The sequence below is a fragment of the Hyalella azteca genome, unplaced genomic scaffold, assembly GCF_000764305.2.
Source record: "Hyalella azteca isolate HAZT.00-mixed unplaced genomic scaffold, Hazt_2.0.2 contig9787, whole genome shotgun sequence".
Taxonomy (NCBI): Eukaryota; Metazoa; Arthropoda; class Malacostraca; order Amphipoda; family Hyalellidae; genus Hyalella; species Hyalella azteca.
In genome coordinates this window covers 27,301-50,449 of record NW_025939847.1, presented here as the reverse complement: position 1 = coordinate 50,449, position 23,149 = coordinate 27,301, and the positions used below count along the sequence as shown (strand labels likewise).

General features: G+C 37.8%; 1 protein-coding gene across 1 annotated transcript; it reads right to left on the bottom strand.

Moving 5' to 3' along the window:
- Positions 1-11,403: 11,403 nt before the first annotated feature.
- Positions 11,404-18,740, bottom strand: LOC108665380 (probable cyclin-dependent serine/threonine-protein kinase DDB_G0292550). Its single transcript, XM_018152129.2, has 6 exons — positions 18,584-18,740; positions 18,031-18,176; positions 14,429-17,086; positions 13,895-13,943; positions 13,201-13,507; positions 11,404-13,060 (listed from the first exon to the last, which is right to left on the bottom strand). The coding sequence occupies exons 1-5, from the start codon at positions 18,724-18,726 to the stop codon at positions 13,351-13,353; spliced, it is 3,153 nt and encodes a 1,050-aa protein (XP_018007618.2). The 5' UTR covers positions 18,727-18,740; the 3' UTR covers positions 11,404-13,060; positions 13,201-13,350.
- Between the last annotated feature and the right edge of the window lie 4,409 nt (positions 18,741-23,149).

Below are 23,149 nucleotides of genomic sequence, written 5' to 3'. Positions count from 1 at the left end.
AAAAAATTTTAAATGTGACCCATGAAAAAGAGCTATTATTTAAAGCCTGTTGGAATACCCCCTCCAATTTTTTTAGTTTTTGGTAAAATAACTCCAGGTTTTGATGCATTGTATTAGAACTCTTCTAGTTCCATATGCAAATTTTAGGAAAGTGTCATAGTTTGCAAATGGGGGGTCCCGCCCCCCAATGGGGGAACTTTGACCACCTATAATGGCAGCCATGATGGGTAACATTGACCGGCTTGGAAATTAAGTTAAAATTACCATAGGTATACCTATATAACATATTTTATGTTTGATACACCTATTAATGTTTTTTCTTTATGTTTCAGACTCTACAGAGTCTTATATATGGTAATTTTAACTCCAAGCCGGTCAATGTTACCCCATCACAGCTGCCATTAGGAGGTCACATTTTGCCCATTGGGAGGCAGTGCCCCTAATTAGCAAACTATGACACTTTCCTAAAATTTGTCATGTGCATATGTAACTAGAAGAGTTCTACTACAATGCACCAAAACTTGGAGTTATTTTACCAAAAAATATAATTGATTTAACCACCCAGTCAAAGAAACCCCAAGAGCTGGGGTAACAAAGACCATCACTTTTTTTGAAATTACATCAAAACTATGAGAGGTAAGAGCCAGCAATTTAGTATAATTGAAGCTAGATTATAGACCTGTATTTTGCATGTTTCAATTCAAGTTTAACTCATCTAGTAAAAAAATGACATCATTTAAAAAAAAAGTGGTCAAAGTTACCGTCAACCGGGGCTACTCGGGACAGTTTTGAGCTTTTTTTTGTTAATAACTGTTAATAACTTCTTATGATGAAACATTTCATAAACAAGTTTAGGCTCATTTTATAGCTCTTTGCAAGGGCTATCGAATGGCATTGTAAAAAAAATTTCATATGCTATTCGCAAGGTGCCAGAAGCAAAAAAAAGAGTGTCCCGAGTAGCCCCGTCGAACGGGGCTACTCAGGACACTTGCAATCAAACTTCATTTTAAAATATTTGAAGCATGCAGAGTGTACTCATCCATTACTAACAATACTCTGAAATCCTCCTCTTTCATTGTAGATGATGTAGAGGTAGAATGAATAACATTTTCTGTGATTTTTACTTGTTTTTCCATTATTGATATGATATTACCATAAACATTAATTACCCTCAACTGGGGTGACTTGGGCGTAGGGTCGTAAACGAGGTCATAAATGCCTGAGTGACTTTGGCCATCGTTTATGACCCCGCTTTTGTTTGCAAAACAAAATAAAAAATGCGGCCGAAGTCACCCCAGTTGAGGGTACCATATTATTGATGCGATATTACTGTATTATTGATGCAATATTACCGTATCCATGAACATGCCATTGAGCATTTACAACAACCTTGTACACTGCAAGCTTCATGTCAGCAGCCTTATAGCATTTCTTCTGTATATCTGTAAGCTTACAGGACAGCTTGTAATTTCACACCATTTTAATTGGGTTAAGTGAATTTACTATAAAAAATATAACTCAGTACTCACTGCAGTGAGTGACAGAGCGCACATTTTCTCGTGGACGAAAACTCGAGGTCACGGACGGACGGACAGATGGATGGACATGACGAGCACAATAGTGCATTTTTTCCATAAATGAGAAAATGCGCTGATAAGATAGTGAAAAACATACCTGAAACAGGAAGGAATGTTTTAGTGACAACCATCATATGTTTTGGAGAAATAAATCATAGTTTAGGTCAATTACTTTTCATTCTATGATTCCTGGTGCACAATTCTAAATATGACATTCTATGCACAATATTGTGATGACCGATGATGCACTAATTTTTCGATATATGAACTTTTTTTCGCTCAGCAAGGTAAATGTAATTAATATTCGTTGTTTTTAATCAATTTTTTTCTTAACTGGAGCCTTTGCTAATTGAGGTTCTACGGTAAATGCGCTTTTGGGGGTGTCCCGAATAGCCCTGAGGGGGGTTGTCCCGAGTAGCCCCGCAGTGCGGAAATGACCGCCATTTTTTTTTTTTAATGAGATTGGCAAAATCTGTCAATTACGTTTTCAAGCCGACACCTGGGTGCAACTTTTATGTGAGTAAAATTTTTTAATATGGTGAATATTTTTTTTCCTACAGACATTAGCAGAAGTAACTTTTCAAAGCTAGTGAATGTAGTATTTTTGAACTTCCTTTATACTACATAGATAGGAAAAATGTTGAAGTTTACGCCACTATATTTAGTTTTGCAATATTCCAATTAGTTTTGCTACTAAAACAGTTTTACGCCATGTCCAAGGACTGTCCCGAGTTACCTTGCCCGTCCCAAGTAGCCCCGGTTGATGGTACCCCATTTTACGGTATCAATTTTGAAAAATCATGATCAAATTTTGTTCTTTCAAACAATATTCAAAATTCATAATTATCGAAGCTGGAAATTGGTGGATGTGACTGTGTGTGAGCAAGAATAAATAAACATTTGAATTTTGTGATTACTGTGGCATTGCCTATAGTTTGGCAGAGTGTTGCTGAAGGTGCTGCAACTAATAGTGGGGCTCATTTATATGCATGGCTCATTTTGAAACATGGGAAAAGGACTGGGTGAGTATGCTTGAAATTTGAACAATACAATCCACATGAAGAAAGCATGGGAAGTAATGATCACATGTGGAGGTGTGGACACATCAGGTCAGACTTCTGCATCTGTCAGTCAGATAGCTTGTAGTCCAATTTCCACAAAGTAAAAATAGCACACTACTCAGAAGGCTGAATATATATAATTAAAAAATAAAAAGCATTTTCTATGACATCTGAAGGGCCAAAAATATAAAAGCATCCCAAAACAGGTGTTTTGTTATTTGGTAAGGTACTAGGTATTCTAATAATTTTCTTCCATGATCAGGGTTGGCAATGATTAAATCAAAATGATTAAATCATGTGATTAAATCACATGATTTTTTTATAAAAAATCATGATTTTTTTTTATTTTTTCGATTTTTTTCTATTTTTTCATATATTAAAATATATTGAGTGGCAGTCTTTAATTTATATTGAGGTATTGTTATTCATGGTTTTGTATAAATGTACTATAAATGACAAATTGGTATATTAACTTGTTGCCTTTAGTGTGTATTAGGTTCCAATAAATGGTATGTTTTTGGTACAGAGGCATCAAGTGTGCAATACATTGTACATAGCTAGCAGCTTAACTAATTCTTATGAGGCTATAAGTAGTCTTTAACTATTTGACTATTTGTTATATATTGATTACAATATACAATTTAAATGTGTTAGCTAGCTTATACTTAGTCGGTGTGTATAGAGGGTAGAGTCTGATAGATTTTTAGGACATAAAACTAGTGGATCTATTGATAGTGCTGTGCACTGTGCTATCAGCTACCTATCTGTTATGTGACTCTTCAATGTTTAGAAGATTTGCATTCCTGAAGTGTTTTAGTATATTGAAGCCAGTTAAATGGTCAATATTTAGCTTATTACCTTGCTCCATACAAACTTTACAAAGCTAATGAATAGACATAGTACCAATAATTGTTTACCCAAAAATTCCTAAGTGGTAAACACCTCCTTGGCCTGTTGGCCATTATTGAAGGCAATAAGTGCCCTTTTTAGCCATACATTATGATCCATATACTGTTATTGTTAGTAGGCTAATTGCAACATAAAAAATAACACATCAAAAAGACAAAAAAGTTAAAAAAAATCAAAAAATCAAATAAATAAAAGAAATCATTAAAAAATAAAAAAAATCATTGATTTTTGATTTTTTTGATTTTTTTAAAAAAATCACCAACCCTGTCCATGATTCATCTTTACTTCCTTCTTGCCATCCACATCCCTTCTCTTGGCTTCCACAAGCTGCCTAAATGTATTCAGCATCTCCTATCATAGCCACTAATAATCATTCCTATGACCAACCATTACAATCCACTCCTCACATGTTTGGTTCACCCATTCCCCATACCACTCCTCTCACTCCTTCACTCATCTTCCACTCTCTCATTTGACTAGTAATGTACTGTCATGAGCTCCTTTGGTCCTTCCCATCTTGTCACTCATCAAATACTCAATAAACACCCTCATGCAAACTGGGTATGTCAATTCACCCCTCTTGTCATATCTCCACCCAAGCCAAGTACCGGTATGTCCCAGTCCCACCTCAGCAGTCATTATACATTCATGCCTTAGCATCTTGGCAACAATTATAAAAAGAAGTGGATTCAGGAGCAAGTTTAATAAGTGACAAAGCTACATTATTAGGGCACAATATTTTGTGCAACAATTTTTTTGCAAACTGTAGCCTAGTAAAGAGGAACTGTAGGTTAAATATAGAAATAAAGAAATATTCAATTTACATTTGACTTATTCCCACTATATAATCTAAATATTTTTTTTATGCTTTGATACTCATTACCTATATCCCTCTGGTTCTATCTACATATTAACAAATAATATCCTAAAAATCATGTTTGTAATAAATAATAATAAAAGTTCATTTAGATGAATAGCTCATTTAACAGAGTAACTCATTGAGAGGAAACAAGAAAAAATTTCTTGCTAAAAAACCCACATAGGTATCTAATCTAATACTCAGACCATCATGGAAAATGTTTATATTGAGTAACTTGGCTGTGAACTGTGAAGGTTGTAGCTTTATAAAATTATAAGGGCATATCACAGAGGCTCATGCCACATGTAAACTCTGTTAATCAAAACGTTGCTTCAACATCATTCCAGACAATTGACTTCCATATAATAATTCAGCTGGTATAGTAACCCACAAATTTTGTATAGTTGGTACTTGGTTAATGATGTTTATTTCTTAGGTTCTTCAGTTGTTTACCAGTTATCCTCACCTGCCATTAAATCAATTAATGAGAGGCTCATCAGGCAATTATTCTATTTAACAATTCGAGATCTAATCCCATATTAGTTGTCACACCCATGCCCTAACTTGCGCCACACATGAGATCATTATGCTACTAATTGAAGGTCCAGGCCATCCAGCCTGGAGCTTCTTTTGACTTAGCAGCCAAGGCAAGACTCACAAGAGAGAAGAACTTTGCAAAGCAACTAAATAAAACACAATCTCCTGTAGGCAGGGTCATGACTGAGGCTAGGGAAGGCTTGGTAAAGTGATATAAGAATAGCACTCCTCACAAAAGGCAGTCCCTACTTACATAAAGTCATAAACTAGTCATTCCTGAAATCAGTGAATCTATCAAAACTGCATATAGAGTGCTCTTCTTTCCATTAATCAAAGCACTCAGTTGAGACTGTTGAGTGAGGGAAAGAATTTAAATTTTGATTGTTAGTTCCCAACTTCCCACACATCACAAATGTTAGTCAGTTAGTGTTAATTTTGTTTACAGTAGTTGAATTTTTTTTATTAGCTTAGCAAAGAAATGATTATTAGATTGATTTTAAAACATGTGACGAGTAGAGGAACAAGGCTAGAGCTTCAACTATTGCTGACTGAGTCAACAGTGGGATGTGGTCCTCTCCTAGAAAATTTTTCAAGTTGGGGATTACATTAAGTGCTGCAAGTTTATTTAGTATTTAAGCACGGTCTGCACGCAGCACGGCCTGCACGGGCAGCTGTATGATTGGTATACAATCAAGATTCAAGAATGATGAGGTGGTGAACAGTTTCTACTTCACCACACAGGTGCAGAGTGGGTTTGGGGCTAAGCCAAAGCGAGCCAAGTGTGATCGAACAGCAGCATGACCTGTACGTACAATAGAAGTTCAAGAAGAGACTCTAGCCAGCTGGCTCCTGGCTCAGCTACAATAGAGTACTGATCTGTTCTGTTCTGTTCTTCGATGGATTATCGGAGTGCTGCGCCTTGGACGATTCACTCCGGAAGCAGCTGTTTGTTAACGAGGGTCAAAGCGGTGGGTTGAACTGATGAAGTTTTCAATGGCTCTGCAGGTCTGAGGCCAGGTAGGGCTGCTGGTGATATCTCCTTCCAGAAGGGTTTCAAGACTGAGTACAAGTATCCCCTGGGAGTTTATCTGACGTCGCAGTTGGGAGCGGGCTTCAGCGTACTCTGTGCAGACTATGAGATAGTGATGTGCTGTTTCTGGCACTTGGCACGAAGGGCAGAGTGGTGATGGGGCTTGGCGAATCTGGAAGAGAGATTTGTTTAGTGGAGCCGTGCCGAGTCGTAGTCGGGCGAAGAGAGTCTCGGATCTGCGAGTCTGCAGCATGCGATGAGCCCACGGTTGAACTGATGGCTTGCTCATTCCCAGAGCAAACTGTCCGCGGATTGATGTCCACTTCAATTGCCAAAATTTCCAGATGCTACGGTGTACCACTGACTTCAGCTCAGAGAAGTCGAATGGAACTTGCGCTGTCTGGTCTGCTGAAGCTGCTGCCTGCTTGGCCGCTTTGTCTGCTGCCTCGTTTCCCTGCAGACCAGCATGACTTGGCACCCACTGCAAGTGAACTGCTCCTGTTGGCAACTGAAGAAGGTGTGCTTGAATGGCAGCCACGAGGTGAGTGTAGCTGCTGGGAAATGCTTGCTGGAGAAGCTGCAGAGATGAACGGCTATCCGTGCAAATAACAGCAGGCAGTGTACGGTTGGCGGATAAGTATTTCAAGGCTTGGAGGATGCCATAAAGTTCGGCTGCAACGATTGTGTGGCAGGGGTCAAGGCGCCATCCTCTGATATGAGACAAGGATGGGATTACCATTCCCGAGCCTACAGATTGTGTGGGTCCAGTTGATACGGAGCCGTCGGTGAAGATGAGGCAAAACCCCGGGAATCGAGTGGCGCAGATGTCGCTGAAGATAGCTGTTGCTGCTCCATCCACCTCTTGATAGGACCGATTTGAGAAGTCTAGATGTATCACTGGAGTAAGGGCACTCCATGGTGGGAGGTCTGTGATGAGTGGAGAAGGCAAGGAGGCCGGAAGGGCTATATGGAGTCTGGTGAAGATATCCAGAGCTCGTGATAGAAGCGGTAATTTGTGGAGACGGGTGCGAAATGGTGCTATGCGGAGGTATCGGTCCCGGTGGTAGAGGGTGTGCACCGGGTGTCGGCTCAGAAGCTGCAGGTAAAACAAGGCTATGCTGCGACTTCGGTGAATTTCTGGTGGAAGCAACCCTGCTTCGCAATATAGCGAGGGCAGTGGGGTAGATCTCCATGAACCAACGATCAGGCGTGCTGCAGTTGAGTGGATTACATCCAGTCTTGATAGAAGAGTTGGCGATGCTGATGAGTAGATAGAGAGTCCGTAGTCTGTGTACCCTCTGATGTAGGTCTGGTAAAAGCGCAAGAGAGTCATTCGTGAGCCACCAAAGTTGGTCCCGCTCAGGACCTTCAGTATATTCAGACGTTTCTGGCAGCGGGTCAGAAGGCTGTTTATATGCTCCTTCCAAGTCAGAGTAGGAGCATCCAGGGTAAGCCCCAGAAGACGATGGTGACGGGTCATTCGGATGGGTATGTCTGCAATGTGTAGGAGCGGGAGAGGTTGGACATTTCGTTTTCGTGTAAATATTTGGAAAGCTGATTTGGCAGGATTTAGTGTCAGCGACCAGCTGTTCACCCAGGCTACAAATACGTCTATGGCCTGCTGCAGCCTAAGTCCCGCCTCGGTTACAGTGTCAGCCACCACGTACATTGTGATGTCATCCGCGTATACTGCAGTGTTTACGCCCGGGAAAGAGGGGATGTCACTGAGAAGCACATTGAAAAGAAGTGGAGATAGGATGGATCCCTGCGGTACTCCAGATGTAGTGTAATGCAGTGAGGATAGGCATCCGGCGACTGCTACCCGAAAGGAACGTCCTGTCAGGAATGCCCGTATCCATCGCAACATGCGGCCCCTAACTTCATTCTGTGCTAGCTTGTAGAGGATGCCTTCGTGTGATGCTCCGTCAAATGCGCCCTTAACCCATTAATGACGAGAATTATTTACTGAATTTTTTGGGGGTTCCTTGTTAGAATATTATCATTTGTGATGGTAATAAACAAAAAATATGTTCATATATTTATTTTTCGTTGTATGTGAAAAAATATAGCTTGGTTCCATATGGAACCGCTCGGCATTAACGTAACGTTTCTTCAAACAACACTTTTTCTGATAGTAAATCAAGCAAGGTTATTCATAATGGATAATACGTAATATACGTATTCATAATGGACAATACTGATGATGAACCAATCATGGCAGAATACAATTTAATTTTTTGCATAGAATGCTTCCATTCATTCAAAATGAATAGGAAGGTTGCCCATTTTACGAATGTTTGTGGGTGCGTTGTCAACGTTGTTTACGAAGCACTGCATTTGCAGTGCATCTGATGTCTCTTTGCTGGCCAATATTGTTGATTGTTGTATTGCACTTCATCAAGGATCGAAGTAGAAGGGTGCACTATAGACCCTGATTGTTTTATTTAGGGTCTCCTGCATTATTGCATTTCCTAACTGATATTTTTGAAAATTTATTGCAATAGCCATTCTTTTTTTCAAAAGTTTTTTGAGAAGCCAAATGAAACCAGAATAGATATCACATATAATATGTTGGCTTGGGACCAATAGTATCATGTTTGTATCACTGGTCCCACTGGTCCCTTGTGTATCAGCTGCATATTCCTTTGCAGCCATCTCCCGGGAGAGAACTCTAGATGCAACACGAGAGGAGATTGCCATGGCCTTTTGGTAAAAAGGACAACGAGGAGAGGATGCTGGATGCGGGCCCTTACATGAAGCGCAGCATGGGTTGTCGGCATTGCAGTTCTGCACGACATGGTCAGGGGAGGAGCAACGGGCGCAAACTGCTAGTCTTCGACAGGAGATGGAACCGTGGCCAAATCTTTGGCAACCGTAGCAGCGGGGCGGGAGAAGCAAGGTAGGAGTGTACTTTAAGTGAGACATTATGGAAGAATACCTTGTCTGGTACTGCCGAGGAGCATTCTATTGCTATGCGCATCGCTTGAAAACTGCTGTTGTTTGGATCTGCAACTACATGGCTTGGGAATAGCTTTTTAACCGAGAGGATTTTATTTGCATTTTGATTAGCTGGGAGGGAAAGCTCGGCTAGGAGATCATCTGCGGTGTAGCTCAGAAGGTATTTGTCCTCTATATCTGTGAAGTCGAATATTAGGTACTTCCCCTTGGAACATGGGTGGCTCTTTAAGGATACGAATTTTGTATTTAATTCCGTTGTGTTCATAACAGTGATCTGAGTTGGTAAACTCTTTTACTTTGTTGGCCAATACTTCCCCTGTGATTAGGGTGCCCTTCAAATTTCGGCTACGGCTGTCGGGTTTGATGAACTGTAGTGCTGGCAAGCTTTTGGAGATTTGGGCGTAGAAGTTGAACGGTAGGGCCTTTTTATCTTCTCGTAGCAGAAGAAAAGTGGTAGAGGAGTGACTGGCCGGCAGTGTTTCATGCTGGGTGGGGTTGTTTGAGCTTGAGGTAGGTTCTGAAGAAGTTACCGAAAGAACAAGTTTGGTATAACCGTGAAGTCTGGGCTTCTTGATCTTGGCAGGTCTTCCTATCACTGGTGAGTCGGAAGGGGAGCCGGCAAAATCAGAGATGTCCATCACTGCTTCGGCGAAGATGTCTTCTGTCAGGCCAGGGCCTGACGATGATTCAGCCATACTTTTCACCTTTGAGTGTTCTTCACAGTTCACGCTAATTCGGTAATCCCTAGTAAATATAGAATTTGCACTGTGTTTCAGATTTGACTACAGCACCGTGAACTTTGGATGTTGAGCGTAAGCACCATACGTCTTGCCAGTTGCCACCATGAACATACAAACCTTCTCCGATAAAATTCTCCTTTTACAGCACAAAATTATCCGGGACGTTAACTGTCTTTCTACTTGATCTAACTAGTCATCAATAAAAAAAAATGGAACAAAATTTATTTTACAATATTTTGTATTGTGTATTTTCAAAATTTGTGTATTGTATTACCTGGACCTGGAAATTTATTCCGAGTTGGAGACTAGCGAAGCATTTCTAAACTTGAGAGGTTAGACCGAAAATTCAAACAGGATTTGTCAATTGGTATTCATAAATTTAATTTAAATACTGCTATGAAATTGGAGCAGTGAGTTGCATGTTCGAGACAATCAACGAGCTGTGAAAATTTTGCGTTGTTCAAAATAGGCGACAAGCCAAATCAACGACCTGTTGGGATTAAGAGCAGGCGCTTGAGAACCTATTAAATTTTTTTGCATTTCAAACTTGTTAATTTCGAGCTTCCGTAGCTGGAATGTTGTTCAAACCGATTAAAAATAAAGTGAATAAAGTCGCTAGTCTTGCCATCACAGCACAACCTAAAAAATGATGTGGTTGGGTACCTATTAAGTGTAAAGCATTGTAATTAATCAAGTGTAAAACATCGTAATTAAATAATTAAGTGTAAAGCATCATACCGGGCTAATGATCATTTATCATTGTCGGGCTCTGAAGGGACTATCATCAAATATTTATATAAATGGACGTTGTAAAGACCATGATTAAAGAATTCCCTTTGGCTATATTCATTACTGATGATATTCTTCATTATTCAACATCCTTCAACTTAGAAATATTAATTAATTTAGCTAAAAGAACTAGAGTGGACGAAGGGAAATGAAAGACAAATGCACTGGAATAAGATTATTGATAACAATAAGATGTGTAATATATTACGAACAATGGTAGCTATAAAATACAACGCACGACGGTATACTTATGAGAAAAATTCAGTAATTGGAGATGATGTTCTTTTGTGATACGATGAATTTTTCAATTGTTTTCTGGATAATTAAAAGTTAACTAATAGAATAGTTTTCTAGTAACGAAAAAGTTTACTAATAGACTAGGTAACTAGTAACGAAAGAGTTTACTAGAACGCTCGAAGGTGACGTTATACTAGCACACCTAACGTCGCTATACAAGCAACTATACATCGCTATACAAGCAACTATACATCAAATTAATATTTGTGCACTTCGAGTATTGTTTGTTGTATAAATAAAAAATACAATTCCTATAATAGTATTAAGCTCTTAATTTTTAATCAAGCCTGTTTTTCAAATTTTACTAAATTAAATTTAAGTACGCAATTTGACAGTTAGAAATCTTGTGCGCATTAGAAACGAAAGAAAAAATTCTTCAATGATATTCTAATTTTTTTATTATGAATATAAGAAATAAATATTCTGGAATTCGATGAATCGCAAAATATTTCGAAATCTGTCCAGTGAAATGGAAATTGGAAAACGACAGCAGCTATCGAATCACCATAATTTTGTGGATAAATAGAATTAAAAACACTAAATAAACTTAAAAATGCATTATTGAAGTATTGAAAATCAATTCATACAAAATTTTGCAATTACTGCATCTCCATTGAAGATTTTAATTAAAAAAAAAAATTGTGATCAACAATACAAATAATAATGCTGATATCAACGTGTCATCAGTGCGGCAGCATTTTTAAGCCTTTAACAAATTATTAAATTACAATAAGCGTCAATAAATGAAACGAGTGTTTAAACCTGAATATATCAACTTAACTACTCATTTAAATATCAATTCTAAATAAAGGTCTGAATAAAATTTTGATGTGCAGGTGACGTCAAGCGTGTGTGAATTAAACTATTCGCTCTCACTACACAGATAATTAACCCAGGTATACAGCTATATGCTATAACAATATACACTTATTAAGAACTGAGTACACCGAAGACAACTATATATACTAAAAAAATTAACATATACTGTCAAGGAACCCGCGGTCGTAAGTTCATTGACTTAACACACTGAAAGCTGTTTCCGGTTGCCCTTATTGAAGAAAAATGAAGATATTACAAAATTTAGAACGGATCCAAAGCCGATTTTACGAACAAATTCTTTCATATTTGTCATAAAGGTTCACATTTTTAATGCCCACAGATAATTGATACCTAAGTTCCACAGTGGTAATTTTTGACGAGATAATTTAAAGACTTTAACACGTTCATCAACAACATGAAAAGTTCAACTTTAGGCCAAACTTGTCACAAGTTTCAGCCAGAAGTTCAAGTTCCTTCCAGTCAAATCTTACTTCAACTTCTTAATTTTTAGCCAAATCTCAACTTTCCTCCAAAATTCACATCAACTTTAGCAATACTTCACCTTACTTTCTGAACTCTAAGCTAGACGTTAGCACAACTTCATTCTACAGTCAAAATTTCTAACTATAAACTAGCTGAGAATATTCTAGCTACACGAACTATATATTATATGCATCAACCACTATATATTGACTAGATAAAATGACTAGTGGGTTCTCTAGCTAGTCACGATGTGCATCACACTAAATGTGCCTCTAATTAAATGATTAACATCAACATTACTAATGAGATCGCAATGGCCAGCGTAAAGATAAACATTATTTAATGAGATCGCAGTGCAGTTAACACTGAAAAAACTTCTTTTCCTATATTAATTAACCGATAAATTCTCATTAAATAAATTCCAGTAAAGCCAACAAACCATCTAGAAAAATTCAAATGGGGATCTTTTATGAATAGAATTTTGTGCGCATAAACTTGGATAATATGGCTAAAGTTTAATATGAAGCCTAAGCATAGGCCTGAAAAATCGAAGAAAAACTTACAAACAATAGACGATCACAATTAAGGGCTTTTCGTTGTTCTATTTTCATGCGGAAAAACTAATTAATATTAGTAATAAATTGCGTTCGCTAGTGAAAGAGAGCGTTCATGATGCTAGTGAACGAAAGCGTTAATGATGTAAATTAGTGCTAAATAAATTAGCAAAAGCAAATTTGCACTGCCGCTAGATTAATGTTCAAGTAAGTTGGACTGATAGTATATTGATTAAATGCCTGTAATACAGTTCACTATAAATATAAATTTATATTTAAATTGAATAATGAATTTGAAATAAAATGGAATACAATTCATGATAAATTTAACACTATAAGTTATAGAGGATAGGTAACCTAGTAGAGGATAGGGCGGGCGCCGGTGTCCTAATAGAGGATAGGGCGGGCGCCGGTGTCCTAATAGAGGATAGGGCGGGCGCTGATGTCCTGATAGTATATTGATTAAATGCCTGTAATACAGTTCACTATAAATATAAATTTATATTTAAATTGAATAATGAATTTGAAATAAAATGGAATACAATTCATGATAAATTTAACACTATAAGTTATAGAGGATAGGTAACCTAGTAGAGGATAGGGCGGGCGCCGGTGTCCTAATAGAGGATAGGGCGGGCGCCGGTGTCCTAATAGAGGATAGGGCGGGCGCCGGTGTCCTAGTAGAGGATAGGGCGGGCGCTGGTGTCCTAGTAGAGGATAGGGCGGGCGCTGGTGTCCTAGTAGAGGATAGGGCGGGCGCCAAAGGCCGCGTTGGCACCCGCGTTGGGGCGTCCAGCAGCAGCGGGGCGCCCCGTCACGACGAGCTCCAGTTCCGCGCCGGACGTCAGGCGCGACACACACGCGTCGCTCCGCAGCCTCGTGTTCGGCAGCTTCCTGCACGGCATCGAGGATGTTATTGGGATGTTGTTGTGATGATGTTGTTGTTATTATGATGATGTTATTATTATGAAGTTGTTAATATAATTATATTATTGTTCTCATGATGATGATGTTGTTGTTTTTAGGGTCTTATGATGTTGTTATTATGAGGATGTTGTTGTGATGATGTTATTATGATGTTGATATGATGTTGTTGTTATGATGATGTTATGATGCTGTTGTTACTATTATGATGATCTTGTTATTATCTTGTTGTGATGATGTTGCTGTTAAGATGTTGTTATTGTGTTAATATGAAGTTGATTTTATATTTTATGAATATGTTATTACACGTGGTTAAGTAGAGGTGGGTTGAGGAAGAGGTGGGTTGACATGACCCACCTAACACGCTGTACGTGGTGGGGGTTGAGGTAGAGGTGGGTTGACATGACTACACAGTTTTCGAATTTAGTAAACATTATTATTAAATTTATTACTGTTATGATAAGAATTATGAATGAATTATATTAGTATTCTAAAAATAACTATCGTAGTACCCATTATTATTATTAATTACATATAATTATTCTACAAAATAACTATCATAGTACTTATTATTATTGGTAATCATATTATTATCATTATTGTTATTATTAATTATATTATTATTCTACAAAATAATTATCGTGGTACCCATTATTATTAAATTTATTACTGTGATGATTATAATCTCTGCAATCAGTAATATTATTAATTAAATTATAATTAAATATTATAATCCTAAAGGAGTTGAAATGAATCCTAAAGGAATTTAAATTAATCCTAAAGCACTTGAAATTAATCCTAAAGGACTTGAAATTAATCATAAAGGACTTGAAATGAATCCTAAACGTTCCCTGAATTATTAATTAATTAACATTAAATTCTAATTCTCACCCTGATGCTGCTCGGGCGGGACAGGATCCGTAGCAACAGCTCGGTCAATTTTTAATGTAGGTGCAGGAGCTTCAACACTGTCAACATTAATATCAACATCATTCTTGACGCTTGTTTTCACTTCATGATGATTATTATTCCTGCAACAGCAGCAACAACAACAACATTTCCTGTGGTGCCATAGTTCACTCGAGTCTGTGGCTATGTTTTTATTATTAAAAATTATTGGTTCATTTTGGTTGTTGGAATTATTTTGTGTACTGCGTTCATTTCTTTTTTCTTCGTGGTTTTCTTTGTTGTCCAGTTTTTCTAATTTTTCACTGTCCAGCGTTACTGGTTTGTCTTCCAAGTTTTGATCTTTTGAAGCTTGGTTTCCAATGTTATCGGTCTTAGAAATCCCCTTGATTTTAATTTCTTCGTGATTCTCATTGTATGCAGTATCGTGTAATTGTGATTTCTTTTCAAGAAAAGAACCGCAATATATTGGGACTTTGTTAACGTTCTCGAAGAGTGAATTAGGATGAGAATAACCATCCGTACCACCAACATTTTCATGGCGTAGTTCTTCCATGTCTTCGGGTCCAGAAACATCCAGAGTTCTAGGAGATGCAGACTTAGGGCTCTTAATATCCAATTTTTCTTCTATAAGTTCATGAAGATCCATTGTTTTATCAACAGAACTGAGAATCTGCATGTTATCCTCCATCATCGAATCAAACGCCTGCCCTCCCAAACTAATTGTGGACACGGAAGGATTGTCTGCGAGATTATTTAGAGATTGGTTGCTGCTAAAGCGGATAAGATTGGTGGTAGTTACATCGCAATCCTCTTGGGATTTCATGATTGATTCTTCAAAATTGATTGCAGTTTCATCGTTCTTTTCAATAAGTTTGTCACACAATGACTTCTTATGCAAGAGAATTTCCATTTTGCCATCTGTAACAGAAGCTTCAGCTTCCATATTTGAATTACGATCGGATGGATCGAGTGGATCACAATCAGATGCAAGCTCTTCCTTGGTTCCATCACGTGAATTTTCATGAATATTGGAGGAAAATAAATCAATATTCACATCTTGCGTCTCCTCTGGATCTTTCCCAGAGGGGAAAACCAGACTCGAAGAACAAAAAATATCAGAAAAAGCTGACGACTCAACATTATTCATATGAACTTCGACATGATCATGATTTTGGTCATCACTCTTCTGGTGCCCATGATTGATATCGATGATTTCATCTTCCTGTTTGAAATGTGGAATCTCATGAGCTGATGTTCCATGTTGGCGAATTCCGGTATCAGTTTCATCAAGTTGAAAAATGTTGGAGTCAGTTGATGGCAACTGGGAAATATCAGACTCGGGAAATTCTACTTGGTCCATTCCCGAGTTAACATATTCAGGCTGGAAACTTTCAGGCGAAGGTGTGAATGACGCTTGTTCGCCTTGAACAAATTGACCGTACAAATCATCTTCATTGTTTAAGATCCCTGCACTAAACTCTATTCCTCCGAGGTCCTCAGAAATCTCAAAGTTATTGTTTTCAACTGGGATGTCATTGTGGTTAGGACTTTTTTCTGCAAGTCCTAGGGACGAAAAATCTTGTTTTTCCGCAGTAAAATTGGCGTCAAAATCAACCTTCCAGTCGTTGGACTGAACTATATTCTTGTTAAAAACAGATTCGTATTCAGGTTGACTGGGAGAAATTTGTTCCTTTTCTTCAATAAAAGAATAAGCTTTCGGATCATCAAGCTGCTTGAGATTCAAATTAATCTGGCGATCCTGCCAATTACAAGGATGATGTAGAGGGGAATGGATCCCATTTGAGTGGTGATTTCCAATATCCAAAGCCTCAGCCCCTAAGTCCATCTCTGAAGGAGACTTGGGGAGCGGAGGGGGAGTACATCGAGCAGACCCACTAACTTCCCCTAAACCAGTGGGGATATTCCCGCGAACAAACGGTAGATGGGGAGGAGGAGATGGGGAAGAAGGTGGTGACGCAAGAAAAGGGGGTGGCGATGCCCTGAAAGATGGGGGAAATGGGGGAGGAGAATGAATAGAGCCAGACGCCTGACGTGGATCACAGAATTTCTTGTCTTCGCCATTGGAGAAATGGGATAAAATTTCAGAGCCCCTGCTACTGCGGCTTGCATTGCATGCACCACTTACATCTTTATGGTTAACAATGCCTTGGTTCATCACACTGTGCTTAGTCTTGCTATTAATACCATGGTTTCCGGTAATACTTTGTTGGCTTTGGTTTCCAGTGCTGTGATGGCTTTGGTTTCCAGTGCTGTGTTGGCTTTGGTTTCCACTGCTGTGGTGGCTTTGGTTTCCAGTGCTGTGGTGGCTTTGGTTTCCAGTGCTGTGCTGACTATGGTTTCCAGTGCTGTGGTTGCTGGTGATGGATGACTGTGTGCTGAGAGAGCGACTGCTGGTCCCAGTTCTGGTGCTGCCTCCACCATATATGGAGTCGCTGCTGCTGGTCCCTTCATTCTCACAGCCGTCATTAATATCTCTAATGTTTCTATTAACATGGTCAGTGGATGAGGTGTTGTTGACATAACCATTAGTAATTGGTGAATTTGCAGCAGAATTAACATTGTAGTGGTGAGATGGTGAATTTGTTGGAGAAGATGGCGTGAGAGCTGAGGCACAAAAGCCTGAAAAATACTTGAGTCAAAATTTGATTGGAATACAAGTTGGATATTGTTCATAAATTCGGGGTAAGAGTCCAATAAATGATAAATTTTAATCTATAAGTGATACCTGAACATAATACAGTTTTTGATAAGCAAATCAGGTTGTAATTCAATGGCATAGGTTTTGCCAGGAGGGTTTCCAGTGATTTGGTCAAGTTTAGTCACTTATTATTGGGACCAAAAATATAGTACCTGAATGTAATTAAATAAAGGTAATTGTAACCTAAAGTAGCAAGTTCAGCAAATGAATTGGATCAAATAAATTTTTCTCAACATATTACAGCCAGCAAGCTAGACTGGGAGAATGACTACAGACCTTTGGAGATGAAAATATTTGATAGATAGTTAAGCAAGGCAATGGAGATGTTACTGAGCCTTTTTTGTCTTCCAGAGTTCAGTCCTGATACCTAACATAGAATTTTGTAATCCAGCTAGACACATAAAATGTACTTAATCCCTTGAATCTTATAGAGGATTTAAAAATGCAGTAAAATCTATCAATCTTTATCCTTAAATCTTACCAAGGAATTTAGAACCTAGCAAAAATTTTTGTCTCTAAATCTCACCTTAGAATTAAGAACCCAGTAAAACACATAAAATTTTGTTAGTGAATCGCACTTTGGATTTCATATCCCAGTTAAACATAGTAAGTTTAGTCCTTAAATTGCATTTACAATTTAAAATGCAGCGAAACATACCATGTTTGGTTTTTAAATTGCATCTAAGATTTTAAAATGAAGCTAAACATAGTAAATTATGTCCTTAAATTGCATTTCAAGATTTTAAAATGATGCTAAACATACCAAGTTAGCTCCTTAAATTGCATCTAGGATTTAAAATGCAGAAAACGTAGTAAATTTGGACCTTAAATGTCATCCAAGATTTTAAAATGCAGCAAAACATACCAAGTTTGGTCCTGATATGCGGCAAGGTGGTGAGCTGAGCTGGAGTTTGGTTGCGGTGGTTGGCTAAGCTCGGGTCAGCTCCTGAGCGCAACAGGAACTCTACTGCACTGCTGTGCCCTCGTTGGCAAGCCCAATGAAGTGCAGTCCTGAAAAAGAATGAAAATTATATACATGATACATTAGACAATTATTGATAAGGAAAATTTTGAGAAGTGCACAAAATGTGCACACTAGTCATTAGAACTAGCAGAAAAGAGATGGATCTGAAGGGAAGGTACAGTATATTTACTTATTTAAAAAAAAATTTAGTATAATTGTAGCTAGTAGTATTTATATACTTTAGTTCCAAACTATGATGACAATTTCAGATAAAATTTGAGATCAATGACTTGTATCATTAAAAATGGGAAGCTTCATTTTTCTCAACAAGAATGATTATAGGTGCCACACGCTGTATATAAACAAATTATGTTGAACTTGAATGCCCACTAAGCATAAGCTTAAAAAGAAATTTAATATTATTTAATACTCCTATCTGCACAAAGCAACGCACCAGCCGTTCACGGCGTTTGCGCTGTTGACATCAACTCCCTTACGAACAAGTTCAGCCAGGGTATAAACATCACCATAACACGCAGCCTCACGCAGCTTCTCTTCATCCAAGTTCAAAAGTTCTCCTAGGGTGGAGTCTGACATTGGGCCTGGTGTTTATAAATCTGCAAAAAATAAGAAACTTGTTTATTGAAGAAGGTATATAATAAAGGTTATTATGAATCACACATTACTCTATCCATTTTATGTTCTCAAGAGTAAATAAGTCTACAGTATACCTGGAATTTCAAGACTATTCAGCAGCATTAGGTTTCAAAATTTGATTAAAATAAAAAAGGACTTACTTTCAAGTGAAAGTTGTTGAAAACATGAATAAACCTGCATAAAATAGCAAATTTAAAAAGATCTATAATTTGTTTTGTTAATTTAAACATCAAAAACACTAAAAATTTAGATCTGAAAATTAAAATAAAAATTGTAGAAAAAATATATAATTTTACAGGAAATTCCCATGAATTGTAGATAAAAATTAGCCAATTTCATTTTTTATGAAAAAATTGAACATGGGCTATAAAAATGGGTGATTCATTTGATTTGACTGCAAGCATGGGTGTTTTTGTCCCATTTGTGAGTCACTTCTTCCTGATTTCCTAAAATTCATTATATAGCTAAGCCACTAACGAATTAGCCAAAAATACTAATGCTCATAGAAAATTTTACCTACCTATTCATGGAATCTTTAAAAATTTCTACTTATTAATAAAATTTCACCTCTCTAAAGCAACATATTTTCAATGATTTTGGAATCTTATGGCCTGATCATGCAATTTTGTTATCCTAAATTTAGTTAAGTAGGTCTTAAATAAGAAGAGTCTATAAGAAGTCCCTGCTTTGAATAAATCATGAATGCGGGCTTTTGCAATTCAATCAATTGTATACTGTAATCTTCTGCATATTGAATTTAAATTGCACCAGACTATTGCATCAATCAGTCTCAATTATTCAACTGCAGTCATCAGGCTAAGTCGCGAAGTGGATCACCGACAAACACCGTCCTAAGCTAATAATTTAATAAATAACTGCACCCCGATGCATGATATTCATTCATGAGATTAAGATCGATCATTATACATGATTACTTACATATGATCAAAAAAATTACAGCTGCAAACTTCTGCCGCTTAAATAATAGGGTTTCAAATCGAATCAAACGACAAATGTAACTTATGGGACAACGGACAATTACACGCAGCGAATGCTCATCGACTAGCGTGGTGAACAATTAATCCATTGAATGCTACGGCAGAGATCCATTCCGCAAAATCAATGGTCAGTGGCTTCTCGTTAATGAATATGTGTATGCATCATGGTTGATATATGATATATCAACCATGTGTATGTATATCATGCTTGAAATAGTATGTAGTTCAACCATGTACATATCTGTCTGAACGTGTAAAAATTTATTGTGCACAGCAAATAGATATAGCAGATCAAATATTTATTCATTGTGAATAGCAGCTCTAAGTATAATTTCAACTCGTAATGCTTGCTAACAGTAATTGTTTAAACTAAACTAATTATCCATTTGTCATAATTTACGTTACAATTACCGCCTCTTTACAGCCGCTGCGTTTCGTGTCAAAAATGTTTTCACTCTGAGCGCATGTCATGTCAGGTGGCAATTTGTTTCTGTCATTCGACCTTTGATATTTCCCAATTAATAACTTCCTTCCTCATCTATGCTCTCTCCCTATTTACCCGGTAGCGACTCACGTCATTGCAACGTCAGCTAAGTATAAGCTAGGTACATAGCGTTACACTTAATTAACCAAGAAGTGCAGTCGGGAGTAGAGGACGAAAGGCGTATATCAGACTCGTCCCAATTTCAAATGCGAGTCGAAAACAATAGTGCTTAAGCTCCGACATATAGAATAGAATAAAAGTAACGGGACAAGAAATAGGCCCATGGCCTATTGCCGGTTCTTATACTTTTCTTCGTGACTTGATTCACAAGGGATCCGGCCTTTGGAACCCGATCTTTCCATAACTGACGATTGATTGAGATAGCTGCTGGACTTATTGCCTGGTCCGTAATTTGCTAGGCATTTTAAGACTGAACATATGCTCCGGCATAGCTTCGTCTGGACTTATTGCCTGGTCCGTAATTTGCTAGGCATTTTAAGACTGAACATATGCTCCTGCATAGTTTCGTCTAGTCTGTTCTTGAAGGCGTTCATACTCGCAGCGTCTACGATGCTATCATGGAGGCTGTTCCACATGTCGGTGACTCGAAGCGAGAGGAAATATTGTCGCATGGATGTGTTACAACGCACTTTTTTGTTTATAGCCGTGGCCCCTGGTGTTGGTTATTTTTTCAAATTCTAGGACTCCTTCCAGGTCCATGCATATACCGTGGGTATTTGTATATTTCAATGAGATCACCACGCAGACGTCGGTAACAGAGGCTTGGAAGCTTCATAATCTTTAATCTTTCTTCATAAGACTTATGCTTGTTTGTTCCCATAAACTGCAAGCCTCATATAATCAGTAAATAATACTCTCTAAATCGTTACGCTGTACCACACCACATTAATCCTCGGTATCATTATCACATACTGAAGCAGCCTCAGGACATTTATATAAATATTAAGTGAAGGTGCGACATAAAACGCACACCCTACTTACAGTGGGCACGAACTAAATAAAGTGATTCATGAATGACTCCAAACTTGACAAAGTAAAAAATCGAGGCCAGTGAGAACTAAACGGGTACCAGTACGAGTCCCGAATCAATAAAGAGTGGCAATAAAACGAGAAGAGATGGATGGATGCAACGCCCACGGCTACAGCGACTACGTAACAGAGGAGGGATGATTCCATCTCATGGATTCGTTGACTGGTACAGGCAGGACTCCTATCCAACCAAGCAGGATTCCTATCCTATCTGTACAATTTTCCTCAAACTTAGATCTCCCATTTCACCTTACTTTCCTCTCTATTGGTGCAATCTCGAGTGAAGGCAGAGCTCACATAATGATAGTTCGTATAGTTCTCTTTTATTCGACTAACAAATAAACCCACAATTTTTTTTCAACATTTATTCTGGAACCACGATGAAAGGCCATTGGTGGAATATTTATAACACATGAAACTCTACAAAGCAAAAGATTTTCAACAATCTTATCAAGCAGCGCATAGTATTGTCTCATGATGCTTTCCTCTTGTGGAAGTTAATGCTCAATCTGAATTGGTTTAACCTGATCAGTTTCACATTAAAACTAACTATTCTACGCACGAAATGAATTTATTGTCACAAAGGACCTAAAATACTAAGTAAAATTACTTCAGAACTACGCGTGAACAAAACAACGCGTCATCTTGATATATCCAAGTCATGGGGACAAGATGAACATGTTTACTAAGAGTACCTAAGTCGTGGTCCTATAGTCCAATGTCACCACACGTGATATTACACATACATTTACTCATCTGCATCATATCTGATACATTTACTCATCTACATCATATCAGATACATTTGTAAAAAAAATCTAGAACTAAAACTAATCTATCGAAGATATATTGAAACAAGTCCGCTTTTCTACCAAGTACACTTAACTATAATCACAGTCAGGTGAACATTCAATGAAATCAGTTCAAAAACACGTTGATGACATCATTAGATCAACGGTAGAGATTTATTTACGGAGATTATACTTGGAAAAGTTCAGGTACTTTAGTGTACAGATATTTTGTATCACCCGTAAGCAGTATTTGTGAGCTGCAATATCTGCAAGAAAATAAAATCAAGTCGATACCTGACATTACCTATTACGAGAATAAAGCATATCTGTATATGTTCGCAAAAAAAAAAAGATCGAAATTCAAAGAACTTTTTCTAAAAATTCCAACGAAAGCCACAATTTAAAGGAAAAATTTAGAGATGAAAGAATAACTAGATTACTAAATGCAGGGAGTGTTAGTGTTGGAACCAAAGTTATATTTTAATTAAAACTAAGCAATTTATTGAACTATCATCATTTGGATACAGTATTGTTGTGTCAAACACTCAAGAAAATCCTAATCTAAAACAAATGTAATTGGAATAAAAAACGCAAGAACACTTGCAGAAAGGAACAAAAATTTCATGGAGAACTACGTGCAATATTCCAGTAGTCAAACAGAATATACAACACAGTGTAGTAATTGCGAACGATAAAAGCAGAAATATGCAAGATTTGCATAAGACGGGACCTTGAAAAACGGGAGGGATGGCTAAGACAGGACCTTATTAACGGAATGGCAAGACAGGACTCTGAAAAACGGAATGGTTAAAACAAAACCCCGAAAAACAGGATGGATAAGACAACACCCCGAAAAACTGGATGGTAAAGACAGAACCCTGAAAAACGGAATGGCTAATTAAGACAAGACCCCGAAAAACAGGATGGCTAAGACAACACCCTGAAAAACGGGATGTCTAAGACAGGACCCTGAAAAATGTAATGGATGGCTAAGACAGGATCTTAAAAAACGGGATGAAAAGACGACCCTTAAAAACGGAA